This window comes from Paralichthys olivaceus, chromosome 18, assembly GCF_024713975.1.
Source record: "Paralichthys olivaceus isolate ysfri-2021 chromosome 18, ASM2471397v2, whole genome shotgun sequence".
Taxonomy (NCBI): Eukaryota; Metazoa; Chordata; class Actinopteri; order Pleuronectiformes; family Paralichthyidae; genus Paralichthys; species Paralichthys olivaceus.
Window position 1 is genome coordinate 3,849,605 of NC_091110.1, and position 21,835 is coordinate 3,871,439.

A 21,835-nucleotide genomic window follows, 5' to 3' on the forward strand; every position below is an offset into this window, starting at 1 on the left:
TATAATCTTGATATATGCAGTGTTTTAGAGTACATTCACATTTTTTATTACATTTAAATTATATCAACAAAAGTTCATTTTAATTGATTAAAATGTATTTAAAATATAAATGCAGTATTTAAACAGTCAAAATTATTTCAACACACTATTACATATAGTTATATATACATCCTGAAAACGTCCTGCAGTATGAAGCATCTACACTTAGATAAAGTGATACCTGATAGTATGACATAACATTTAAAAAATAGTATTCAGTCTGCCATTGAGTTTTTAAATGTGTATAATGCATTATTGAATTCTTTATATGTATTGATTCATGTATAATTCAATCTTTTATTTTATAAAATTTAGTTTTAAAGCATCAACTTGCTCTTTACACAGTGTAAACATTTAAGGCAAAATGTATTAGTTTTAGATAAAAGTATTACATATTGAGTAAAACTACTGAACCGCCTAGAAAACATTACAGGGAGTTAAAAACTCTTTATGTAGGAGTGTTTATATACTGCTTATCAATGCTGTGTACAGTGGGTCATGTGTTATTCTCTTTTCCATGACATTGACATACGTTGATTAAAAAGCTGTATTTAATAAACACCAGTGAATTAGACTCATGTTGTTTTCAGACACATGATACAGTCGGTGCTGCTGTCTCCTAGTTCAGACAGACATCTGACCTCTGACCCCAGCGCTCTCTCTACCATTGTCTACTGTGTGGATGTGGAATAAAGCCAATTGGACCGTATCTCAGCATGGGTATGTCTCTTTATCAGATCTATGCACTTGTTATGAAATTTTCTGCAGATGTTCATGCTCCCCAGAGGATGAATCCTACTGAACCAATGCAAATATCAGCCACCGTTTATTTATTCAACAAATCTTTAGTCAAAAACACAATCGACTCACAAGTCATGGACCAACAAAAGTTTACAGAAATACTGAATTCATTCATCCACAAAGTGAATGCACGACCTCTCAACAACTCTGTAACCATCAGGAATAAAGTGTAGTAACACTTTACTTTGCAGGTCATAACTTAAAAAAACAACAGTAATTGTTGACTTGCAGTTGAAAGCAAATCAAAGCGTTCATGAATGTATTTAACTCCAATAAATAGAAGCTGCTGTATAAACATGTAATGAAGGATTATGATGATAAAAAACACTGCATCCTCATCGGAGAAGTTATCATTTCTGACATGTACTGTACATTAGTAAACATTTGAAATCAATATTATAGTGCTCTAAACCATATATTTTTATACCATAAATAAATGCAAAAGTAAAGTGTTACACTGAGTCTGTAACACATCTGCACACCGCCCACAGTTTTTATGAGAGTTTAAACTTAAATAAAAACAAGTGCAGCGACATTAAGTTATATTTCTTTAATGTTGCAAATGTCGTGGAACACTCACATAGCGCCCTCATTAGGTCGATTCATGTAATGTAAGGTCTGTCTTGTGTTTTTTTTTTTTGGCTCAGTCAAACCTATACAGTATCAACACAAACACACAATGGCTCATTTTACTGTACACAAACACAACATGTGCTGTTCACCCCTGAGCTGAAACACAGGGAACAGGAGGAGGATCCTCCACATATTGCACAAAATGGCAACAGCTGTTTATAAAATTGGCCACGGTGAAGATAAGATATGATTAAATCTATAAAAATTCATTTAAAACAAATAGTTATTCATCTTTTTTTTTGTGCTTTACTGCACATGACAGAAGGGTGGTGAGTACACTTCACAGGAGGCGAGCAGAGACTGGTTTTACAGATGGACGGATGGATGAGGGGAAGCGGTGGCAGCCTGTACAGCAAAGAGGCTGAAGGAGGAACCAAACACACATCATAAAATAACGTCTCAGGTCAAGTCAACATTACAGTGGAATATCATGTGTTTTATGGGCGTCTACAGTGCTCGAGGCCTCCTCGGGGTTATTTGCTTGCTAGCTTGCTCTTCTTCCTGGAGCGTACAACGGAAAGACTTGACTTTATCTGGAAGACAAGAGGACATCACAGAACATGCGTCAATGACTAAAAATATCTGAAAAGACATGTACATGTTATGAAATACGATTTCAAGACTTGCGCCTTTTTTTTAAAAGGAAAACGGTGTAATTTTTACTAAGCAACAGCGTCCTCTGCAGCCAGACGTGGTGGTTAACTGTTGGGCTGCTTGTCGAAGCGATTGAGTGTTTTTTATGTAGAGATGATTGAGAATCTATCAATGTGTTGATTGGGTTTTTCCCATGATCCCCAGCTTCCTGAACCAAAAGAGCTGAGTCTACAATACATATAAAATAATTGAGACAGAGCAACAGCCACTAACATTGACAGTTTTAAGGACAAAACTAAGACTAACAATGTGCTGTTAACCAGCTATCTTAAAACTACGTTTTATCGCAATATTGCTCCAGGCACATATTCCATAAAAATATTTTTCTTTTTCTCCAAAGCCTGCAGTGGTGTCTGTAGAGAAATCCATTTCCACGCATTAAACACAGGAAGCAGAGTCCGTAAATGAGACTGAATTACAGACACGAGACAAAACTTCATGGAAACGAAGCTTAAACCTTGAGCTGTTGCAGCCTTTACACTGATCTGAGAGTTCAGTTCAGAATCAGAATCAGAATCAGAATTCTTTTATTTGCCAAGTATGTTTGCACATACAGGAAATTGCCTCGGTGTCAGTTTGTGCCGAGTCAAACATGATAGGAAATGCTGAAGATTCCAGCTGTGATGGAGATACCAAATCAAAGACTTTACCTCTGAGCTCAGTGAGAATGTCGATCTTTTGGTCCAGTATTTGCTCTAGTTGAGTTGCATATGTGTCGACGTCGTAGTCCACTTCCTCTGTCATTTCCAAAAGCACCTTCTCGTCCTCCAGCCAGCGGATAGACTCCTGTGGAGGTAAAAACTTTATAACTGGAGACATCGGCCTGATAAAGAGGAATGGGAATAAACCTCTACCCTCACTGAACTGTGAGCACTAATATAAGTTGGAAAGCATTTTGGAAAGAATAGTGACTAATGGTGGATTACAGTTTTAAAGAGCTATAGTAAGGATTTCTCTTCCAACACTGTTTCAGCTCCTAATATCAGTTTATAAAACCTATGTGACACTTCCTTGCTACAAGAAGCTATTGTTTTAGATCATTCTTACAGTAAATAAAATCAGGCTGTGACTGTTTCTTTAGAAATGAAATCTCAGGTCACTCCTGACACTTGACTGAATGTGGATCTGTCATGTCGGGTCAGAATCTTGTCGGATGTTTCAGTGACTGTTCTTTGACTTTGTGGAGACTCTACTGTACCTGGAACACGACCCGGTGGTCCTCCAGAACCTGATCCTCCATCTCCACCAGCTGAGACACGGCTTCATGGAAACAGAAGAGCTGCGGGGAAACCTCTTCCTCCTAAAAAACACAACCAAGTCTGTTTTGCTCCAGTGACACTGTGACCTGAGGGCCAGAACTTTGTGGATGCACTTATATTGATGTTCCTCTCTGTGGGAAATTACACCTAGCATTGGAAGATACTTACTTAATTTAATAAATTCAGACTTTTAATTGACTTTAAATAACATTAGTATGATGAATAACCACAACTTTTTAGCACTTCCCAGTTAAACATTATTAATCAATTCAAGTTCATTTCAGCAGCAGCAGCAGCAGCAGCAGCAGCAGCAGCAGCAGCAGCAGCAGCAGCAGCAGCAGCAGCAGCAGCAGCAGCAGCAGCAGCAGCAGCAGCAGCAGCAGCAGCAGCAGCAGCAGCATTGACATAGATTACTAGTCTTGTTACACTAGAGAGAGAGCTACAGCACCCTCTACTGGCTCAACCTTGATCTCTAAACTAGGATTAGGACCAGTCATTTATTAGCATCAGATTTACTTTGAAAAATATGGTTTGTTTTGAACGAGGACAGGAGATTTTGTTCCCATCACTTACGAGGCTCTTTACTAAATTAATCCACAGACTGATTAATAAATAACACATTATATATATATATATATATAGGTAAATGTCTGGTGTCCCACCATTATTACCAAAAATAAACTGATTCTCCAAAAACTTCTCAACATAACTGAGAAGCTGTGATACCAACAGTCTCTACTTCTTGACAGGATTGTGTGTTTCCACAGAGGTGCAGGACTTTATATTGCAGTGAGTTTAAATGAGCCCATAGTAAGTGCGAATGTGACAGCAGAGAAAAACATTGCTTATGGGTCAGTGTACAAACTGTGACTGTGTCTTGTTTGAAGACAAACTTAAGCCTACATCCACCTGAATGAATCTGTGTTTGTCTTACGTTCTGTTCGCAGAGCAGCTTCAAGTCGTCTCTCTGTGGAGAGCTGCCGACTCCCCACTGAGCCGCCTCGAGGACCTCCAGCTGGTTGACGAGTGCTCCCTGATGGCTCTTCATCGCTGCTGCGGGCTTCACCATGAGCTCCTTCACCCTGAAAACACATCATCGCTGCTGGTTAAAACAGCAACACACCAAATGAGCTAACGGAGCTGGAGCTGCATGCGACTAAGCACGGACACGTGAATGGTGAAAATGCTCAGCGTGCCAGGAGAAGAAGCAAATACTGTGATATAACAGGGGGACATATGGAGGATCAGTGTGGCGATGAAGGAACTGATAAATGTTGCAGACTCCATGCAGATTTTCAGGGAAATCTAACTTGTCTTTTTCAACTAAAAATGGATGGTGGTGCAAAATTAACCAAAAAATGGGAGAAAAAGCAGAAGTTACCTCTAACACTGGTGATGATGATGAGGTGCGATATACAGATACAGATATTATGACGTAATGACGGACAGTATTTTAGTCGTCCGACTCAGGAGAGAAGTGGAATGCAGGTAACCATCGTCACAAGTTAAATGACACATACAAATACTCTGCTTGGAATAATCATGTATGTCTGATATGGTTTATCCAAGACAAAGGTTCATTTGTACTAACCTGAATATGTTCTCACTTTTTTTTAAAACCCAGAACTCTTACTATTAATTCAGTCAGGGCCACTTCATCAAAAGTAAACTTATTTTAAAATGATTAAAAAATTGCAGCAAGTTCTATTTCAGCTCAATTACAACAGACATGATGTCGATTGAGTAAATGTACTTGGTTACTGGGTGAGTCTTAGTCACTTTCAGAAAAACAATGAAAAGCTATGCTATTCACTATTTTTCATTTAAAACTAATTGAAGTTGTTCCCTGTTCATTTATATTCTATCTTTAAAAATGGATTCAATCATGACACGAATCTGAACGTGAATCATCATCCTTTACCAGATGAATGTAAAACCGCTGTCTCTGACTCTGCACCTGGTATTGACATGAGATCTGTATCTGGACACATTATCTGATCCACTGGTCTTTACGCTGTTTGTTCTGGTTATCTCGAACGTGTCAGCGTTGTAATCAGATATAGTTAGGTGACATGTTTACATGTTTCTAATCCAGATAATGTATCCGCACACATCGTATTCTAGTGCTGGGTGTAAATGGCAGGTACTCTCAGGCTCAAACCAACTGGTTCCTACTGAGGATGTAAATCTTTAACAACAAGTCACAATACACAAGTCACAGAGACTGTAACACTGGCTCACTGATGTGCTGTTATAATAGTTTTTGGAAACATTGAGCCAGCCAGCTGTCGAGGGTTCAGCCTGGACAGGTCGACAGCATACAGTATATAAATAGACAAACAACTATTCACTCTCACAACTATAGTCAATTAAGAGTCTTCTGTGATCCTCACCCCAATCTGCATGTCTTTGGACTGTGGGAGGAATCCAGAGAAAACTCATGCAAACACGAGAACATGCAATCTCCACACAGAAAGACTTAATAACCTGTAAACACAATGGATTCATTGTTTGTTTAAATGTTTTTATGAGATTTGTTGAAAAAATGGAATATCACCGGGCTTATCCTTGATCTGAATTACACTTTCTACGACTGTTAATGACACGGTAACTTCTGAGTGCAACAAAAATAAATGGGTCGTGCAGGTGATGTCATAATGCCATGTGAAGGGAGAGGCTAGGGAGAGAAGCGATGGGAGATGATGTAAAGTGATACAAGAAGTGATAAGTTATACTCATAAGTCGGGGAGAGCTCAGAGCGACAACCTCCACCACCGCCCTGGGAGAAGGGAATGTCTGAGGGACTGATACCAAACTCCTTCACCCTGGAAACATGGTGGGAGAAACAAACAGAGAAACACAGAGAAGAGACAGGAAAGGACAGTGGGAGAAAAAGCATTCAAATATTATATCAAGGGAAAGCAGCAATAGTAGAGTGTCTAAAGTTGTGAGAAAAATGTAGTTGAGTATAAGGTACAATATTTGCCTCTGTATTGTCATGAAATAGAGATATAAAGTAGAAGAAAACTGTAATACTTACCTCAAAGGTACCCAAGACTATACTAGTTGATATACTAGTAGACTAGACTATACTACCTGAGAAAATGTACTTCAATAATGTACTTAATGATGTAAGTCTATTCCAAACTTTGAATGTTTGTCAGGTTTTCACTTACATCAAAGCTGCATTAATAAAGTGCAGCCACTAAAGTGTTTAGTGTCTTTCAGTTCACAACTTCCCTGCCTCATTTTCAGTGTCCTCATCGAACCCTGTTCCAGCAGCATCAGGGCCTGGTCACACACATGCAAATGTTTTAGGGGCAAACCTTCCGACCTTGTGAGGAGCGAGGAGGTGATTAAAACACTTGCTCCCTGTGGTGAGAAAAAAAGTCGTGAATTTGACCCTCACTTCGCATTTGCACATCTGTGACCCTGCCCTCACACAGTTGTTTTCAGAGTCTCACTTGCTCAGCGACAATATGTCAGTGTTTTATATATTTCATAGCTTTTTACCAAAAAAAAAGAGAAGTGATACTGATTCAAGTAACATCAGCTTCACCTTCAAATCACAGCTGTAAGGCTGCATTCAGACTGACTCAAACCCTGGGTAACTCATTTATTTGAATAGACCCAGTTGTGTTCAAGACCCTGAGTTTGCAGTTACAGCAGATCAGAAGAGTCTGTTTTACCTGTTGGCGTATCTCAGTGTGTTCAGGGTGTTTTCACAAGAGGCCATTCCAGGAGAGATGGTTGCTATCTGTGCACGGAAACATTGGATCAGCAAATATCAGGCCTTATTCAAACCTGTTCTGTGTTTCATTGTCAGTGCTGCTCCTGCCCACAGAGGGTAGAGTAACACACGTGACTGTGCTGTTTTCTTACCATGCATGTTCTGGAGTTTTCCCCTATGAATGAGTCCCTCAGCACCTGGGTTAACTTGCTGGCTCGGAAAGGAGTGTGAGGTTTGTTTCGGCCCAGAGCTCGAATACACTCCTGCACAGAGACAGAGACAACACCAGTGGCTGAGTAGAAATATCATAACTTTATGACATCAGTTTTTAAATGTGTTTAACGCAGCCTCCAGAACTGTTTCCATGCTGCATGGAAACAGTTCAACCTCTGCAGTAAAGACACTGATGCACAGGATATCTGTAGCACTGAGGAGGAGACCTTGAGTGCCAGAAGGCTCTTGTTGATCTCGGCTCCTTCAAGGCGAGTCTGGCGGTCGGCACTGGAGGTGTCTGCCCCTCTCTCATTCCCAGCCAAGTCAATCAGGGAAAACTTTCCATGCATCTTCCCCCGTCGGCGCAGAATGATCTGAAACACAGCGTGGCTCCGAGAGGAGTGAGCGTTCGCTGAGGTCTGACCAGAAGTCCTGAAGGAGACGCAGAGAAACAGCACAAAGTTTATTTGTGAGGATCAGCCCTAAGTTTTCCCAACAATAATTATAACTATATATATCATATATAATTAATTCCTGTGTTTACCTGCAGCTGTTTCCCACTTCAATCAGTTTGAGGACGTCCTCCGTACATTTCACGTCCTTCTCCTGCAGACCCACCACCTGCACCTGCTGCTTCCCGTCCTCCAGGACACGTAGCTTAGCCTTGCGGTTGAGTAAGTCAAACACCTTTAAATGAAAGCACAAAGTCAGACATACTGTTCCAACTCAAATCATTTACTGTGGCACGACAGACAGAAAGCATCTAACCTTATGACAAATCAGAGAAAAAGAGAAAATATTCATGATACATTTGGGAAAAATATGTTTTTACTGTATTTTACCCTATTTAGCAGCATATTAACATTTAATAGATAGTTCAGAACAGACTATCAAGTAGCTGTAAGAATTTTTTTAAGAGTCTATTGATGCAAATGTCAACTTTAACTGAAGCTTGAAGCTTTATACAAAATGTACACTAGTACTTCTGAGGAGATTGATGATTATATGACAATTTTAATGATTTATGAGACTTAATCCAATTATATTCAACTTCTGTTCTGTCATGTCATCATTATCCCAGGTCAATTAGTATCTGTGTGCACACTCGTCCCTGTGACGACTTATGATAATGTTCAGATCATGATGTAGAGTTTAACCTGACCTAAGTCTTTTTATTCTTAATGACTGTACTTTATTTGTTATTACATTATTTGTTATCTGGTGTTAATATTATGATCATTACTAGAGGACAAGACTCATTAACCTCGACAAAACAACTTCTCATTGCCATATAATTGAGTGAATATATTTCATGGCTCAGCAGGCCTCTAACTAGCAGCCCTGCAGGGGTCAGTGTTTTGGGGGTGGATTTTAACAGCTGTCATTCATCTGTGTTGTCAAAGTGCCTGAACTTCCTGTCTTGGGACATCAACTACTTCTACATTAATATCAGTGTGTAGCTCATTGTTTATCGTTATTTTACTATCATAAGTAAACTAGTCATTAATAAATACGTGGAGCCGCAAAAGAAGTGCAGCAGTCTGTCCTCACTCATCAACAGTTGTGAGGGACAGGACAAAGGTGGCCCGGATTTGTTGTTAGGAATTCTGCTAGCACATTATAACTAAATGATGCTAAAACACAACATAATTGGATTTATATAATATTCAATGTAGTCTAGAAGAAGGTAAATCGTTATATAGATACAATAGTTAAAGATTGTTTATATAATGTAATAAAATGTCTGTATATCTGCAAACAACCACATTAGATTGTGTCATTAAGTAGTTATTATATATTTTCATACCATTCATAAATGATAAATAATGGGGGTTAAGAGTTACCAATTAATTAAACACGAACTGTGAAGAAATTAATTTCAACTCAGGTTAAAAGACACTTGCCTTCCCGCTGTAAATCTCAAAAAATGTGGCAAAGACCTGCAGATCCAACTTCTTGTAATTTGGCTTCTTTATCATGAGAAAAACATCTCTGGCTGCACAGGGAGAGAAAAATAGACACTTCATTATGAAGCCACAAACGAGCAGTGAAGATGGAGGATAGGTTACTCACCGGACAAAGCGTAGATTCCTTTTGAACAGTCCTGGTTCTTGCCTGAAAAGTCACCTCCCATCGTCTGAAAATGAGAAAAATGAGTCACGGCAAGTGCACTAAAAATAAATAAGAAGTTAAAATCAAAGCACTCACATGTGTTTTCCCACTTCCAGTTTGTCCATACGCAAAGCAAGTCGCCATCCCCCTCTCAAAAATGGTCTCGACCAGCGGCTGAGCAGTGAATCTGTGAGCAGAGGAGCGTTTCCTTTAACAAAACGTTGTTTCAGTTCCTTTTCTTAAGTTTAGAAAAAAAATTACCTGTAAACCATTTCATTGGTGGAATTCTCATCAAAGGCGTAGTCGAATCGGAAAGTTTGGTTCTCCAAGTAGCGGGTCAGGTCGACTTTCTGCTTGGGCTCATGGACCATCACCACGTCCTTACTAGGAATGGTGATTACATCCAAATCCTTCCCTGATATCTCTGGAAAGACAAACACACGTCACTTGTGTTCACATGTAACCATGCGCCTCAAAGTAAAAAGCTGTTCTTACCTTTTTTGTTGAGGGGACGTGCACGTACACAGACACATATCCTGTGCTCCTCGATCTGAAACACCAAGAAGTACAAATACATGATACTTTATAAACATACAAACGAGATAGCTTATTTTCAGACATTCAACTTCTCAACATTGTAGATTTTCAACCTTTTATTTCCCCTCAAGTAGCTTTGAGGCTGGAAAAATCAACATATTCATCACTGACACTTTTCAGCTCTTTCACCGAGTGAAACGTCCAACCTACCATGTTTTTTTTTAATGGCTTCATCAAATGGAAATCCTCTAAATGTCGAACTCCTCTTTTGGCCAAATACAAATTGGAAACCATGTGCATGTATCTCGCCTGATGTTCACTATTAAATGTAAATATGTTAAAGTTACTATTCCTCTGAACAACTTTACACCTGGTTCGTTTTTATTGTGCTTGGAGTTCAAGTGGTTAAGTTGTGTGAACACTCTGCTCTGCAACAGGAATATGGACACGAAAATATTAACATTACTGTCTGTGTTGTTAGCCCCTGAAGCTACAGAGGCTAACAATTTGGCAAGCTAGTAGTCGGGTAATGTATTGCAGGAAATGCAAATCCCCACATAAAACTGTGATGAAATATACAATATATTAACTTTACATTCAACAAAACAATGAACTTCAAAGCCGTTCACTATTTTTTGGAAATGTCAGGAAACACAACAAATTAGTGAACTTGTGAATGCAGCATTAATTATCAACCAGACTTACCAGATCGTTAGTTGTTAAAGGCCTGTAGTCCAGACTGGCTCTGAAGTCTCTGATCATACACATAATTTCATAATTTGGTAAATTGACATCCACCTCCTGCAACACAACACAAAACAGATGAATGTACAAATCCTTTTAGTTTTTGATTTTGTATATTTTACACATACATGCAGGCACAGCTGAGAAAGATCATTCAGAAGCAAACGAGAACTGCATTCCTTATTTGCAATATAAGAAAATGTGTGCCATCTATTTTTAAGGGTCTAAATGATACTTTGCACTGAGCCCAAAACACAAACACATATCTACAGCTATTATGCTTAATACGTATTAACTATTCACGCACCAGGGTCAGTTATTAAAACTGGCTGCGTGTGTTTCTTTGCTCCTAACCTGTGCTCTCTTCTCTCTCAGCTCTTGCTGCTGAAGTCGTCTCTTCTCTCGTTTTTCCTGTAGTTTCTCCACTTCCTTTACACAGTTGGATTTCTTCCGTGCTGAGACATAAGAAAGAAACCAATCAAAATAATCACGCTCGGTCCTATGAAGTAGTTTTTTAAAAACACATCACAAAGCTTAAATTTTAAATAAAACTGGTGAGTATGTGGTGCAGCACTATGGTGTGTGTGACCAAGTCAAAGTAATACATACTATATCCAGAAATGTAACACTGTAATACTTTTACTCCAGTAGGTTTTTTCTTGTGCTGTTTCATAGAGGAATAAAAATACTCAAATACTCAGACAAGAATTATGACAGGTGTTTACTTTGCTTAACTCATATACTAGACAGTAAAAACCTTAGACCTACCCTTCAATGTGATTCTGCACTTGCTTACATAGGAATTATATGTGATTTAGTCCCACGGTAGCGTACATTAATGCTAATTCACATTGCCCCAGAACAAGTGCTGTAGTATGAGTGGAACTCCAGAAGCTGTGAAAGAGGCTTTGAGGCCCTCACAGCTGTGAGAGGAGCATGACATCACTGGCTCTGGCCTCAGCAACACGCCCTCCTCCAGAAAACAACAGCCGAGACACTGGAAGGAAGCTACTTCGGAGAAATCCACCACTGATGTGTCGTACGTGCAGCCACACACAGACGAAGTGTTACCGTTCTGCTGCTGAAGCAGGGTCTGGTTAAGTGCAGACTGGGGAGGGATGGCTGGTGGAGGTGGCTCTGCAGCCTGGTTGTGCTGGCTGGGACGGGCCCGGGTGGTTCCCACTGTTGCAGCTGAGGAGCACACAGTCCAAGAAAATCCCTCATTTAAGCAAGTTAAAGTGTCAGTCCGCCAAAATTCTAAAGCCCACAACATTAATAACTACACCAATCCCTAGACATTTCACACTTTTACTTTTGGAGGATCAATCCTTGCAGATGGTTTTGGCTTCATTTAGGGTTAAAACATTCACTCAATTAGTAGTTAGAGTAGTTAAATGACAGAAGATAAATAACTGATTAACAGTGTAATTCTCTTAATTTTCTTAATTCTCTATATCAAGCATATATATATAGAAATGACACTAAAACTGGAATGAACCTTTTACTACATGTTTAACAAAGCTCAATAAATACATGGATTAAGACACCATAATCCCAGAAACTGTATAAATAATTAAACCTTAGAAATACAGTAACTTTTTTATTTTAGGTAGCTTAAAAGCTTAATAATTATGTTTGTGCATGAATGTCTCACCAACAGTTATGAGTAATATTTGATATATTACTACAATTAAAACAGCTAATTTCTTTTTCAATGTATGTATTTCAGTAGGCAGGAAAAGCAACACATTTGTTTGTTAGCTCACACTCAGATTGTGGGTAAATCGCTTTCTTGGTGCATAACGTTAAATCAAACGTACCTCTGTTCTCCCGTGGAGCATTCTCAGGCTTTGGTATTGATGTAGTCCGTCTGGGCTGAAAATTAAAAAATGAAAAAACAAAATCAAAACAGAGCTGGACGTAGACGGATTTTACAGACACTGTTTAAAAAGAGTCCTAAGATTACAAGGGGTTCATGTATGACAGTGGGCACCAACCACAATAACAGAGAATCAACAAGTTGAACAGCTAAAAAGAAGAAGTTTGCATGAATATCATTTTCTGATCCCACTGCACAGGTCTAATCAACTCTAATGCAAATGTTCTTGTGAAAGAGTAAGCACCTAACAACTAGATTTAATGAGATTAAACTGAAACACACAGAATCTATGTTGGTGATGATAAGACATGTATGAAAAACCTGCTTCCACACTGTTGACTGAAAACAATAACTAATCGCAATTTAGAATGCCTCAATTTCTCGGCACAGTAGCCTCCTGTGATAAAACTCCAACCTGTGAAGCTCCAGCTATAATTCAATCTGTCAAAGAAGTTTCAGATGGAGCACCATTTCTTCTACAAAAGGAACAACCGGAAAAAGCAGTAAATACAGAAACTAGAAGTGGATTGATTGGTAGTTCGACATTAAACGATTAATCATTTTTGTGGCTGTTCAAGTGTAAATTCCAGATATTTACTGGTTTCAGCTTCTCAAAAGTAAAAAACTACGACTCTGGGGAACTATTTCTAACATTTTATGGCCAAAATTTTTTTATCAAGACAATTATTTGCAGGTAACTGAAAGGATAAAAATGATCATCTTGTGAAAACCCAAAATCTATTTATACCGTGGCTGCAAAAAGACTCAAATCGAATTGGCTGTAAGCTGTAGCAGGTTAGACTTAATGTGCCTGTGCTAATAATAATAATCATGAGTGTATTAAAAAATACAAAATTAACTCATACAACTCAAAAATGATCTTAAATTGAACAAAGATCCTGAACAATAATCTTTGAATGTGTGTGTGTGTGTGTGAAGTGATAGTGAGAGTCAGACCTTGGGGACTTTGCTGGTTTTGGCAACATTTGAAGGAGGAAGAGGAACCTCAGGACTCTGTGGTATCTCCTCATCAGGAACAACATCTGGATTCAGAGCGAAGATGCTCTCCAGGTCAATCTGAGGCACAAACATGAGACCAGTGAAGAATAAGAACAGCTGCTGGAGGAAGAGCACTATAATAAAACTCTGATATCTACGAAGAAGTGTGTTTGGGAAGCTGCAGGACTGTGGGGCTGATGTTGCTGCAGCTCCATATGATTATTTCACCTGTCTATTGCATGTGCTGCTGTTATTGAATGCAGCCATTGTGACAGTCATATGCAGAGTGCTTATCTCTATTAACAGGTGAAATAATTTGGTGTGGAACCATTTAATCAATATTTAATTATGGGGGTGAGCTTTAGTCAATTACAGTAACTAATTTTCCTTTCTACTCTATCAGAGAATGGATCTTTTTCTTGCGTGTAATATGAGCAGAACATTTCTGTGTACATTGTTTATGTATCTAATCTCAATGCACAATATGACGATCAAGTGGCCAACCAGCCTCGGAAAAGGTATGTGCTCTTAAAAAGCCCTTCTGGTTTTATGATGTAAAACATCATTGGAAATATTTGCTATTATCAACCTACTTTAACTGTGTTTTTTCTGGCGACACCTTTGACCTGTCTAAAATAAACTCATAATTTGACCTGAGCAAAGCGAACCTGCACAAAGTAAAGCAGGTGAGTGGCAGCTGTACCTCTTTCCCTTTGGTGTCCCCGTTCTCGATCCACTCCACTGTCACACTGTCGTTGTCTTCGTGCAGCGATGTGACCATCGCCTGGTGTATCCGTCCTGCAGTGAGGGTTACACGGAGAGGACGTCAAGAGATGCTCGGCCTGCTCAGCATCAGCACCGACAGGACACATGCTTTAAGCTGCAGCAGCATTTAAATGACACACAGTGAGCCACCAACCCACGGGATCTCTGCCTCGGTGTTCTCTGTGGACGTCTGCAGGACAGAAAATCTCCTGTCTCCAACTTAAAAGACTAAAGAAGATGCTAATGGGTGTGGCTCGTGTGAGGGATGGTGATAATGCTTTTCCCATGTCACTCATAATGTGCCACACCATGCTGCATGTGATGTCAGACAGTTATTGAACAGAAGCACACATCTGCAGCAGAGCATGAGCTTGAATACAGTGTGGTCCAGCGCAGTTAGAAGAGATGCAGTCAGAGGGGAGAGGCCCCGTGCATGCGACCATCCCTCCATCATCTACAGGCCACTGCTGGAGGATGCACTGGCGATTCGGTGCCTGCGTCTCCTCCTCTGCTGGAGCCGTGATGGAGAGGGGAGGAGAGGGGAGGAGAGGGCAGACGAGGCCGGACAGGTGACATTTGTTTGGCTCATGTCAGAGACCAGCAGCCGCACAGGTGGACGGACCCGCCCGGCTGGTAGCTCCGGCCGACCGGCGTGTCTGTGTGACTGACAGACTGCAGCAGCACGGCGGCAAAAAAACACAATCTTGGTTTTAAGGCTGTCGCGCTAAATTCATTTGTTCTCATGTTTTAAAACAGCAGCCCTATCTGCGGGCTGCTGCATCCTCCTCTCCGCAGCGAGGGGAGGATGTAGCAGCCGTTAGCTAGCACGAGCGCTCCCACTGCGGTGAGGGGCGACGCTAGCTCGGCTCATCCGGACCTGCCGGAGGGGGGGGGGGGGGGGCGGTGTGTGAGAGGCAACCCACCGTCGCTCCGCTTTATCTCCACGTAAACACCCACGAAGATCTTCCCGAAGATCGCGGCCATCTCTGCCCGTGTCCGTGTGTTCCAGTCAGGGCTCGAGCTCGGCGGGTCTCCAGCGCAAGTTGTGTGTGAGCTGCTGCTGCAGACTCTGAGGTCACTGACGGTGATGGGAGAGGAGAGGGAGCGTCTGCGCATGCGCAAGAGCAGCCGCTTCGGATGGCCCTGAACAGCATCTTCTGTCAAATTTTATATACAAATAAAAGATAGACACCTAAATACGATCCTGAAGCACTTCATACTAGTGTAACAGACAATTTTCAAAACATAATGAACCGCAACCAACCAAATACACATTCATACAACTACAAAATAAATCAGTATAGATACATTCTAAAATAAATAATAAGCCAACTCCCCAAAATAGTGTGTAGACAATTTTAATTCTATACATGTATTACAATAAATAGTAAAATAGAATCCAGAAAGCAATACATCAAATATTCATTTTTTAATATTTACAACAGTTCAGGTATATGTTCTATACATTTAATTCTCAATCCTCAAGGTTGTCTTTGGTGTCCAACTTAAAATTGCTCAGTCGAAAAACTCTTTTTTATGTCTAGGTATCCTAAATAAGGCTCCATCCACATTCAGGTTTGTTTAGAATGTGATGGAGAATAAAAACTAAACACACTTATTTCAGCAGAGAAATCCAGCCTTTAGGAGACATTCTTAAGATAATCAAGCTTTAAGAGTTTTCCTGTTGACAACACATGAAATCATCAGAAAAAAATGAAAGTCTAAAAGCAGCTGAAGGAGAAATACAATGTTTCAGTCAACAATTGTATTGTTCATAAAGGTTTTGTGTTCGGCTTGTCAATCAATTAAAATGTACAGTCTTTATCTAAACACTGTAACGATTTAAACACGTAGAATGTGTTGAGTCAGAGGTCAACACCTTTTTTTTTTAGAGCTAAATGGGTAAATGGATTTATATAGTGATCTACTGGTCTTCATGACCACTCTAAACTCCTAACAGTATGCAGTTTTGCCATTCACCCATTCACAAACACATTCATGCAGGGGATCTCTGTGCAGCACTTCATCATGCACACATAAACTCATACACTGCACAGACACAGCCATTACGGGCAAGCTGGGGTTAGGAATCTTGCCCAACGACACTTCAGTCGGCAGAATGGAAGGGATCAAAATGCAGACCCTTCTGAGTTGTGTCTTCTAAAATCATATATTGCATTTAGATCAATTTACATGCATTTTGCAGGAATATTATTTTCTAGCATACAGCAGAATACAGAAAAGATCTGAACTGTTGTAAAACCCTTTTACTGAACACAAGATGGCATCAGAGACCCGCAGAGAGAATAATCCAGACTAGTTCTTAGAGGATTTTGCGGTTTTGACAGGCGACCTGTCCAGGGTCTACCCCAGCCATCCAGCTAAACATTCAGCAAACAGTAGGATATAATGCATTTGTTTGATCTGTGGATTGATACATATTTCTTGTCAGACAATTTGCAAAGATCACAAGAGGAAAGCAGAAAGAAAATACACTTTTATTGCATAAGATTGCACCATTATTGGAAACAAGGGAACGTTCTAGCTGGTTGTGAGGCTGTACTCTGCCACAATGCATTAAGACAAATGCTAACATCCATGTGCAAACCCACTCACAATGATAATGCTAACAGGCTAATGTTGTATAGCAAGTAAAATAGGCCTACCACATCTGCATCTTAATTTGTGGTTCTAGCATGTTAACATTTGCTAATTAATCAATTGTACTTAATCATTTTAGGTATGCCATACTCACATTTTTTTACAATGTGAGAATTATCCCCAATCTGTATTATCGTTTCAATTTTTTCCTAGTTACTGAGAAATCACAAGTTGCCAGTCACTTTGGCAGGCTGGTCCAAGTACTACAATACCCACGAGCCTTAGCCACTGTTGCCATGGAGAGTAAGTACATAGGTACGTAAATATTTGTAAAGCAAGGTATACAAAGAGATATCAATGGAATGAGAGAATACATTTATAATTTAATAATAAATTAATATAAAATATGGTAAAAATTAAAAATTAAAATAAATAAAATTTGAACAAGCTGGTGTGAAACTGAAGTGAAAGACATTGAGGTTTTGTGATATGGTAACCTGACTAGTTTGATCTTAAACTGATTAAATGAGCACCAAAGTGACAAGGTGTCTTTATCTATTATTACTATGATATAAAAGAAGAAGATATTCTGAATAGGTGAAAAAGTTTGAATTGAACCATTAAACATTGTGGCCTGTAAGTCACTCATCTTTAAGATCAATGATTCTGGTCTGGCCTTCTGGTGAAATGCACACTGGGAGTTGAAGTTGACGTGTGCCTAAATGTTTTTGTGCATGCTACACAAGCTGGTAACTTTAAAATAAATAAATAAGTTCATAATTTTGAACCTGTACCGTATAAGTAAATCACATTGAATATTTATGGTTGATATGAATAATACTTCACCACAGCTTAACGGAAGCTGACACACAATGACCTTCAGTCAGGTACTCCCCCTGATCACCGCTACTACTGTGCATATAAACTATACATCGGTGTGTGTTTTTATATTATCAACACATCTCAATGATTACTGGTAGTAATTCTTTACAAGAAATTTCATTTATCTTCCTTTTGAAGGTATTTTGTGCTTTTCATGAATGTTTCCATTCAGCTCACAACATTTTAGTAGCAAATACTGTGTTTTTTACCCACAACACTTACCTGACAGCTGCAGGTGCTTCTCAGCTGAATAGTTTACATTTTAAATACTAGTACCATGTCCTTGGAATGGCCTGCTCTCTTGTCCTGTGTCAATGCTCTGGAGCTACTTCAGAATTATTCCTTGTCATTAGTGAGTCCTCCTCAAACAGTTCTACAATAGACTGCCACTGTTTATTGTTTGTGTGCTGGACGTTGTGTGCAGAGCTTTTTATAAACAGTCTATGATGCAGAGTGAAGTTAGAAACTTCATGTTTATCCTAACTGGTTTATCTGCAATGAGGATTTTAAAGTCTGTATTTATCAGAAAAGGAATTTGAATTCGCTTTATTACAGTTCACGTGTGGGGCTTATATGTAATTTTGAATGATTTACTTAATCATAACTGCTGTTAATGTTACATACATTACATGTTGACTAATTCAGAGGTCTGTTAAGCAATCAAGATAATCTTCAGACCTAAGTGTACTACGTTTCTAAATAAAAGCTTTGTAATTCAGTTTAATATGAAGCATAGCAGCAACAAATCAACCATACTTTTACTTTGAAGACAAATTGATATAGAGGAAGTTATTTGATGAATATTGTTGCCATGACGAAGATCAGCACCTGTGACCTGTGAATATTTGTGTCAGTCTGATATGGTGATATAAATACACATGGCAAGTGTGAAGCCCATGAAATTAATGGTTTGTGAGATGTGCGTTCCACATTCCAGGCATGTAAATACATATACTTTAATTAATATTAAACAAGCAGCTCCAAATCTATTTGACTGGAGTCTCTGGTTACATGTCAGAGTTGTGACCAGTTCCACCAATGAGACATTTCTCATCTAAACCTCTTGTGGTTTCATTTCTTAAGTAACCAGGTAACCATCCTTTTTCATGACAGATCCGTAAACTGGTAAACTGGTAAACAAGTAAACAGGTAAACAAAGGAGCTTAGGATTAGAGTTTAAATAATTAAATGATTCCTTGATGGACAGAAAAGTGACAGACAACTTGATGATTATAAATTAAAGGTTTCAGTTAAGTTTGAAGCCACATACTCTTTGATTCTCAGACCTCTTGCTTCTCTTTGTCATCAAATTATTTTTGATAACCTGGACTTTTGTCCGAACGAGACAAGAGCTCTGAAGATATGATGTCCTATGAATCCATAAAGAAAATGATTGCCCCACATGAGAGTATTGAGACGTGCTCACAGTGGCTCATCCAAACATCTGTCCGTCTGGCACGGCGCTATCCCCACACACCCACCACCCTCCCAAAGCCCTGAGCTGTAGCTGTCACTCCCCCGTGTAAGATGCATCCATCCACTACGATGACTTAACACTGCCTTCTCAGCTTCTCCTCCCCCCCGTCTTTCATTAACAACACACGTTTCCTCCACACAGACCCACAGACCCACAAACACTGACACAGCCCCTCGCTACCCATCAGTCCACCCAGTCCCCGAGGTGTCGGCCATCACTGTCTCCGGTTTCCCCAGCAACCAATGCCTCGCCTGTCAGACTTGAGAGAGTGCTTTTCTCTGTTTGCTTTGGTTTCTAGAGGATTAATGGACATGCATTATAGTGCTGGTGATGTGTTTAGGTGTGTGGAACATGCACTAAAGCATGCTACGCACTAACTACGAAATGCAATGAATTAGAGCAGCAATGATTAGTCGATCTACGGATAATTAATCTGCAACTATTTTGATAATTGATAAATCATGTCATGCATTTTTAAACAAAAAGAGCCAAACATCCTCTGCAATATAATCAATCTGGATTTTAGAGAGTTGGTTGAATCGGACAAACAAGACAAACAAATTAGCTGAGGTCATCTTGGACTGGAATATTTCAAAGTGCATCTCCAGCATTTTCAGATATTTTACAGCCCAAACAAATTGAGAAAGATAAATCAATAATGAGATTCCATTTCGAGAACAATTATGCTCCTATAAAGAGATGCAAACTCCTCATTTATCCAAACTACTCTGACATTTGACTGTCTCAGGAAACATGCTCCAGAGCTAATTTGTGCCGTGAAAAATAGCGACTGAACCCAGGCGGAGATTCATACATATTTCTGTGGATCATTCGCATTATTTTACATACCAACATAACATGCAGTGCAGCTACAGCAAGGGATCTATTTTGCAATCATGGATAATTCATGATCTGCACAGACACTGCATATAAAAATCCTTTTGAAGGTGGTTTGGGACTTGAAAATTCCCTTTTCTTACACTTGGCTTCACTTTGTAAAGGCCTTGCTTCTTGTGTTGCTGTGTGAATTTACACACACTGAAACATGACTCACCTGTGGTATAGAAACTTACATCAGCCCAGCGTGTTAGAATTAATAGTCTCATGCAGACATGCGACGACATGAATAGTGTTGCCATCTTTACCAGACAGAATCAGAGGTGTTGGTGGGTGACGTACAGAATCAGTGTTTCCGGTAATGATCAAGTGTGTACTGGTTATGTGCAGTGGTAGAGAAGTACTCAGATCTTCTACAAAAGGCAACGACCAATGAGTAGAAGTACACAGTTACAAGTAAAGGTATTTCAGTCGAAGTATACCTTGGTTTATAGCTTTTTAAAAGACTTTTCATGAAGGACGGAGTTTCGTTTTGATTTTCATTAAAGGGTTTTTAACCCTAGAACCTCTCTTTTAAAATCACCTTTTTATCCATATGAATTTTCTAAGGTACAAATACTGGATACTATTTGGGTTAAAAAAGGATTTTAAATTTCAGATCTACATAGAAACCAGATTCCTAGCTTGAATTCTACTTAATAGAGCACATACCTATATGCCAAGGTCCTGAGTACCCTTAAATCCAATCAAGCTGAACACACTCACAGAAATTAATCCCTTGAATATGATGACAGATTTTCTTTCATCAAGATCCATGAATTATTCCCTGCAAAATCAGTGAGAATGTCAGAAAAAGCCCCATCTCATATTATAACAGGTAATTAAGAAAATTCTGTGTTTGCCCCAAAAGTGACTGGGTTCTTTCTTTGGCCAAGTCTCACCCCTTCATCGAGTTTCAAGAAAATCTGTTTTTAGCATAATCCTGCTACAGACAAACAAACAAACAGATCATATCAAAACCTCCTGGGCAGTGGTAATGATTTCCTCACTGATTCCCTCAATTGGTTGCCTTTGCATTTTGTTGATTTACCTTTTAATAATATTGAATCTATTGCATTTTTAATACAGGGATAATTAATGAAATGTAATATATCACTGTATTTTGAATTAGATGGAACGGATATTTAATAAATTGATAGATTGCAATATATTTAGGTATTTATTAGATCATTTGCACTGTTTAATGTTGTATTGAAGGGTGAAACCTTGACCAAAACTATGGAAACTACCACTTTCTTTCCTTTTTTTTTTTGGTTGAGGGGGGACTTAGGGGTTTCTAACTCTTTAACACACCTTAGACTGTCTAGATGTCACATTAAAAATATCATAATAAATACAAGTCCATTCATTATTCTCATGTTAAGCATAAATTCCGCCATGAACTAAACAAATTAAGGTTTTCTTTAAAAAACCCTTTACTTAAATAACATTTTAAATGCAGGTCTTATGTGTTGTAATGACATTTTCACTTCAGTAAAGACAATAAGAATCTGAGTACTGCTTCCACCCCTGGCTGGATGTGAGACGTGTCGGCCATGTCGGCAGTCAGCACATTGTTGACTCCACGATGACCCATCAGGCCTTCGCATGTCATCTACTGTGATGACACCAAT

At 39.2% G+C, this 21,835-nt stretch overlaps 1 protein-coding gene across 1 annotated transcript; it reads right to left on the bottom strand.

Moving 5' to 3' along the window:
* Positions 1-1,375: 1,375 nt before the first annotated feature.
* LOC109625996 (kinesin-like protein KIF2A) lies at positions 1,376-15,472 on the bottom strand. The gene is made up of 21 exons (XM_020081638.2): positions 15,289-15,472; positions 14,304-14,398; positions 13,559-13,678; positions 12,543-12,597; positions 11,794-11,913; positions 11,077-11,177; positions 10,684-10,779; positions 9,937-9,991; positions 9,703-9,865; positions 9,538-9,628; positions 9,403-9,466; positions 9,234-9,325; positions 7,874-8,016; positions 7,557-7,761; positions 7,269-7,379; positions 7,076-7,143; positions 6,122-6,211; positions 4,321-4,468; positions 3,326-3,427; positions 2,778-2,913; positions 1,376-2,006 (listed from the first exon to the last, which is right to left on the bottom strand). Exons 1-21 carry the CDS (start codon positions 15,347-15,349, stop codon positions 1,921-1,923), a joined length of 2,202 nt encoding a protein of 733 aa, XP_019937197.1. The 5' UTR covers positions 15,350-15,472; the 3' UTR covers positions 1,376-1,920.
* Between the last annotated feature and the right edge of the window lie 6,363 nt (positions 15,473-21,835).

Coding starts and splice junctions, on each gene's coding strand:
- LOC109625996 (XM_020081638.2), bottom strand. CDS start 15,349: ATGGCCGCGATCTTCGGGAAGATCTTCGTGGGTGTTTACGTGGAGATA. Junction 14,399..15,288: donor GGAGATAAAGCGGAGCGACG/GTGGGTTGCCTC, acceptor CCCTCACTGCAG/GACGGATACACCAGGCGATG. Junction 9,467..9,537: donor CTGGAAGTGGGAAAACACAT/GTGAGTGCTTTG, acceptor TCTCATTTTCAG/ACGATGGGAGGTGACTTTTC.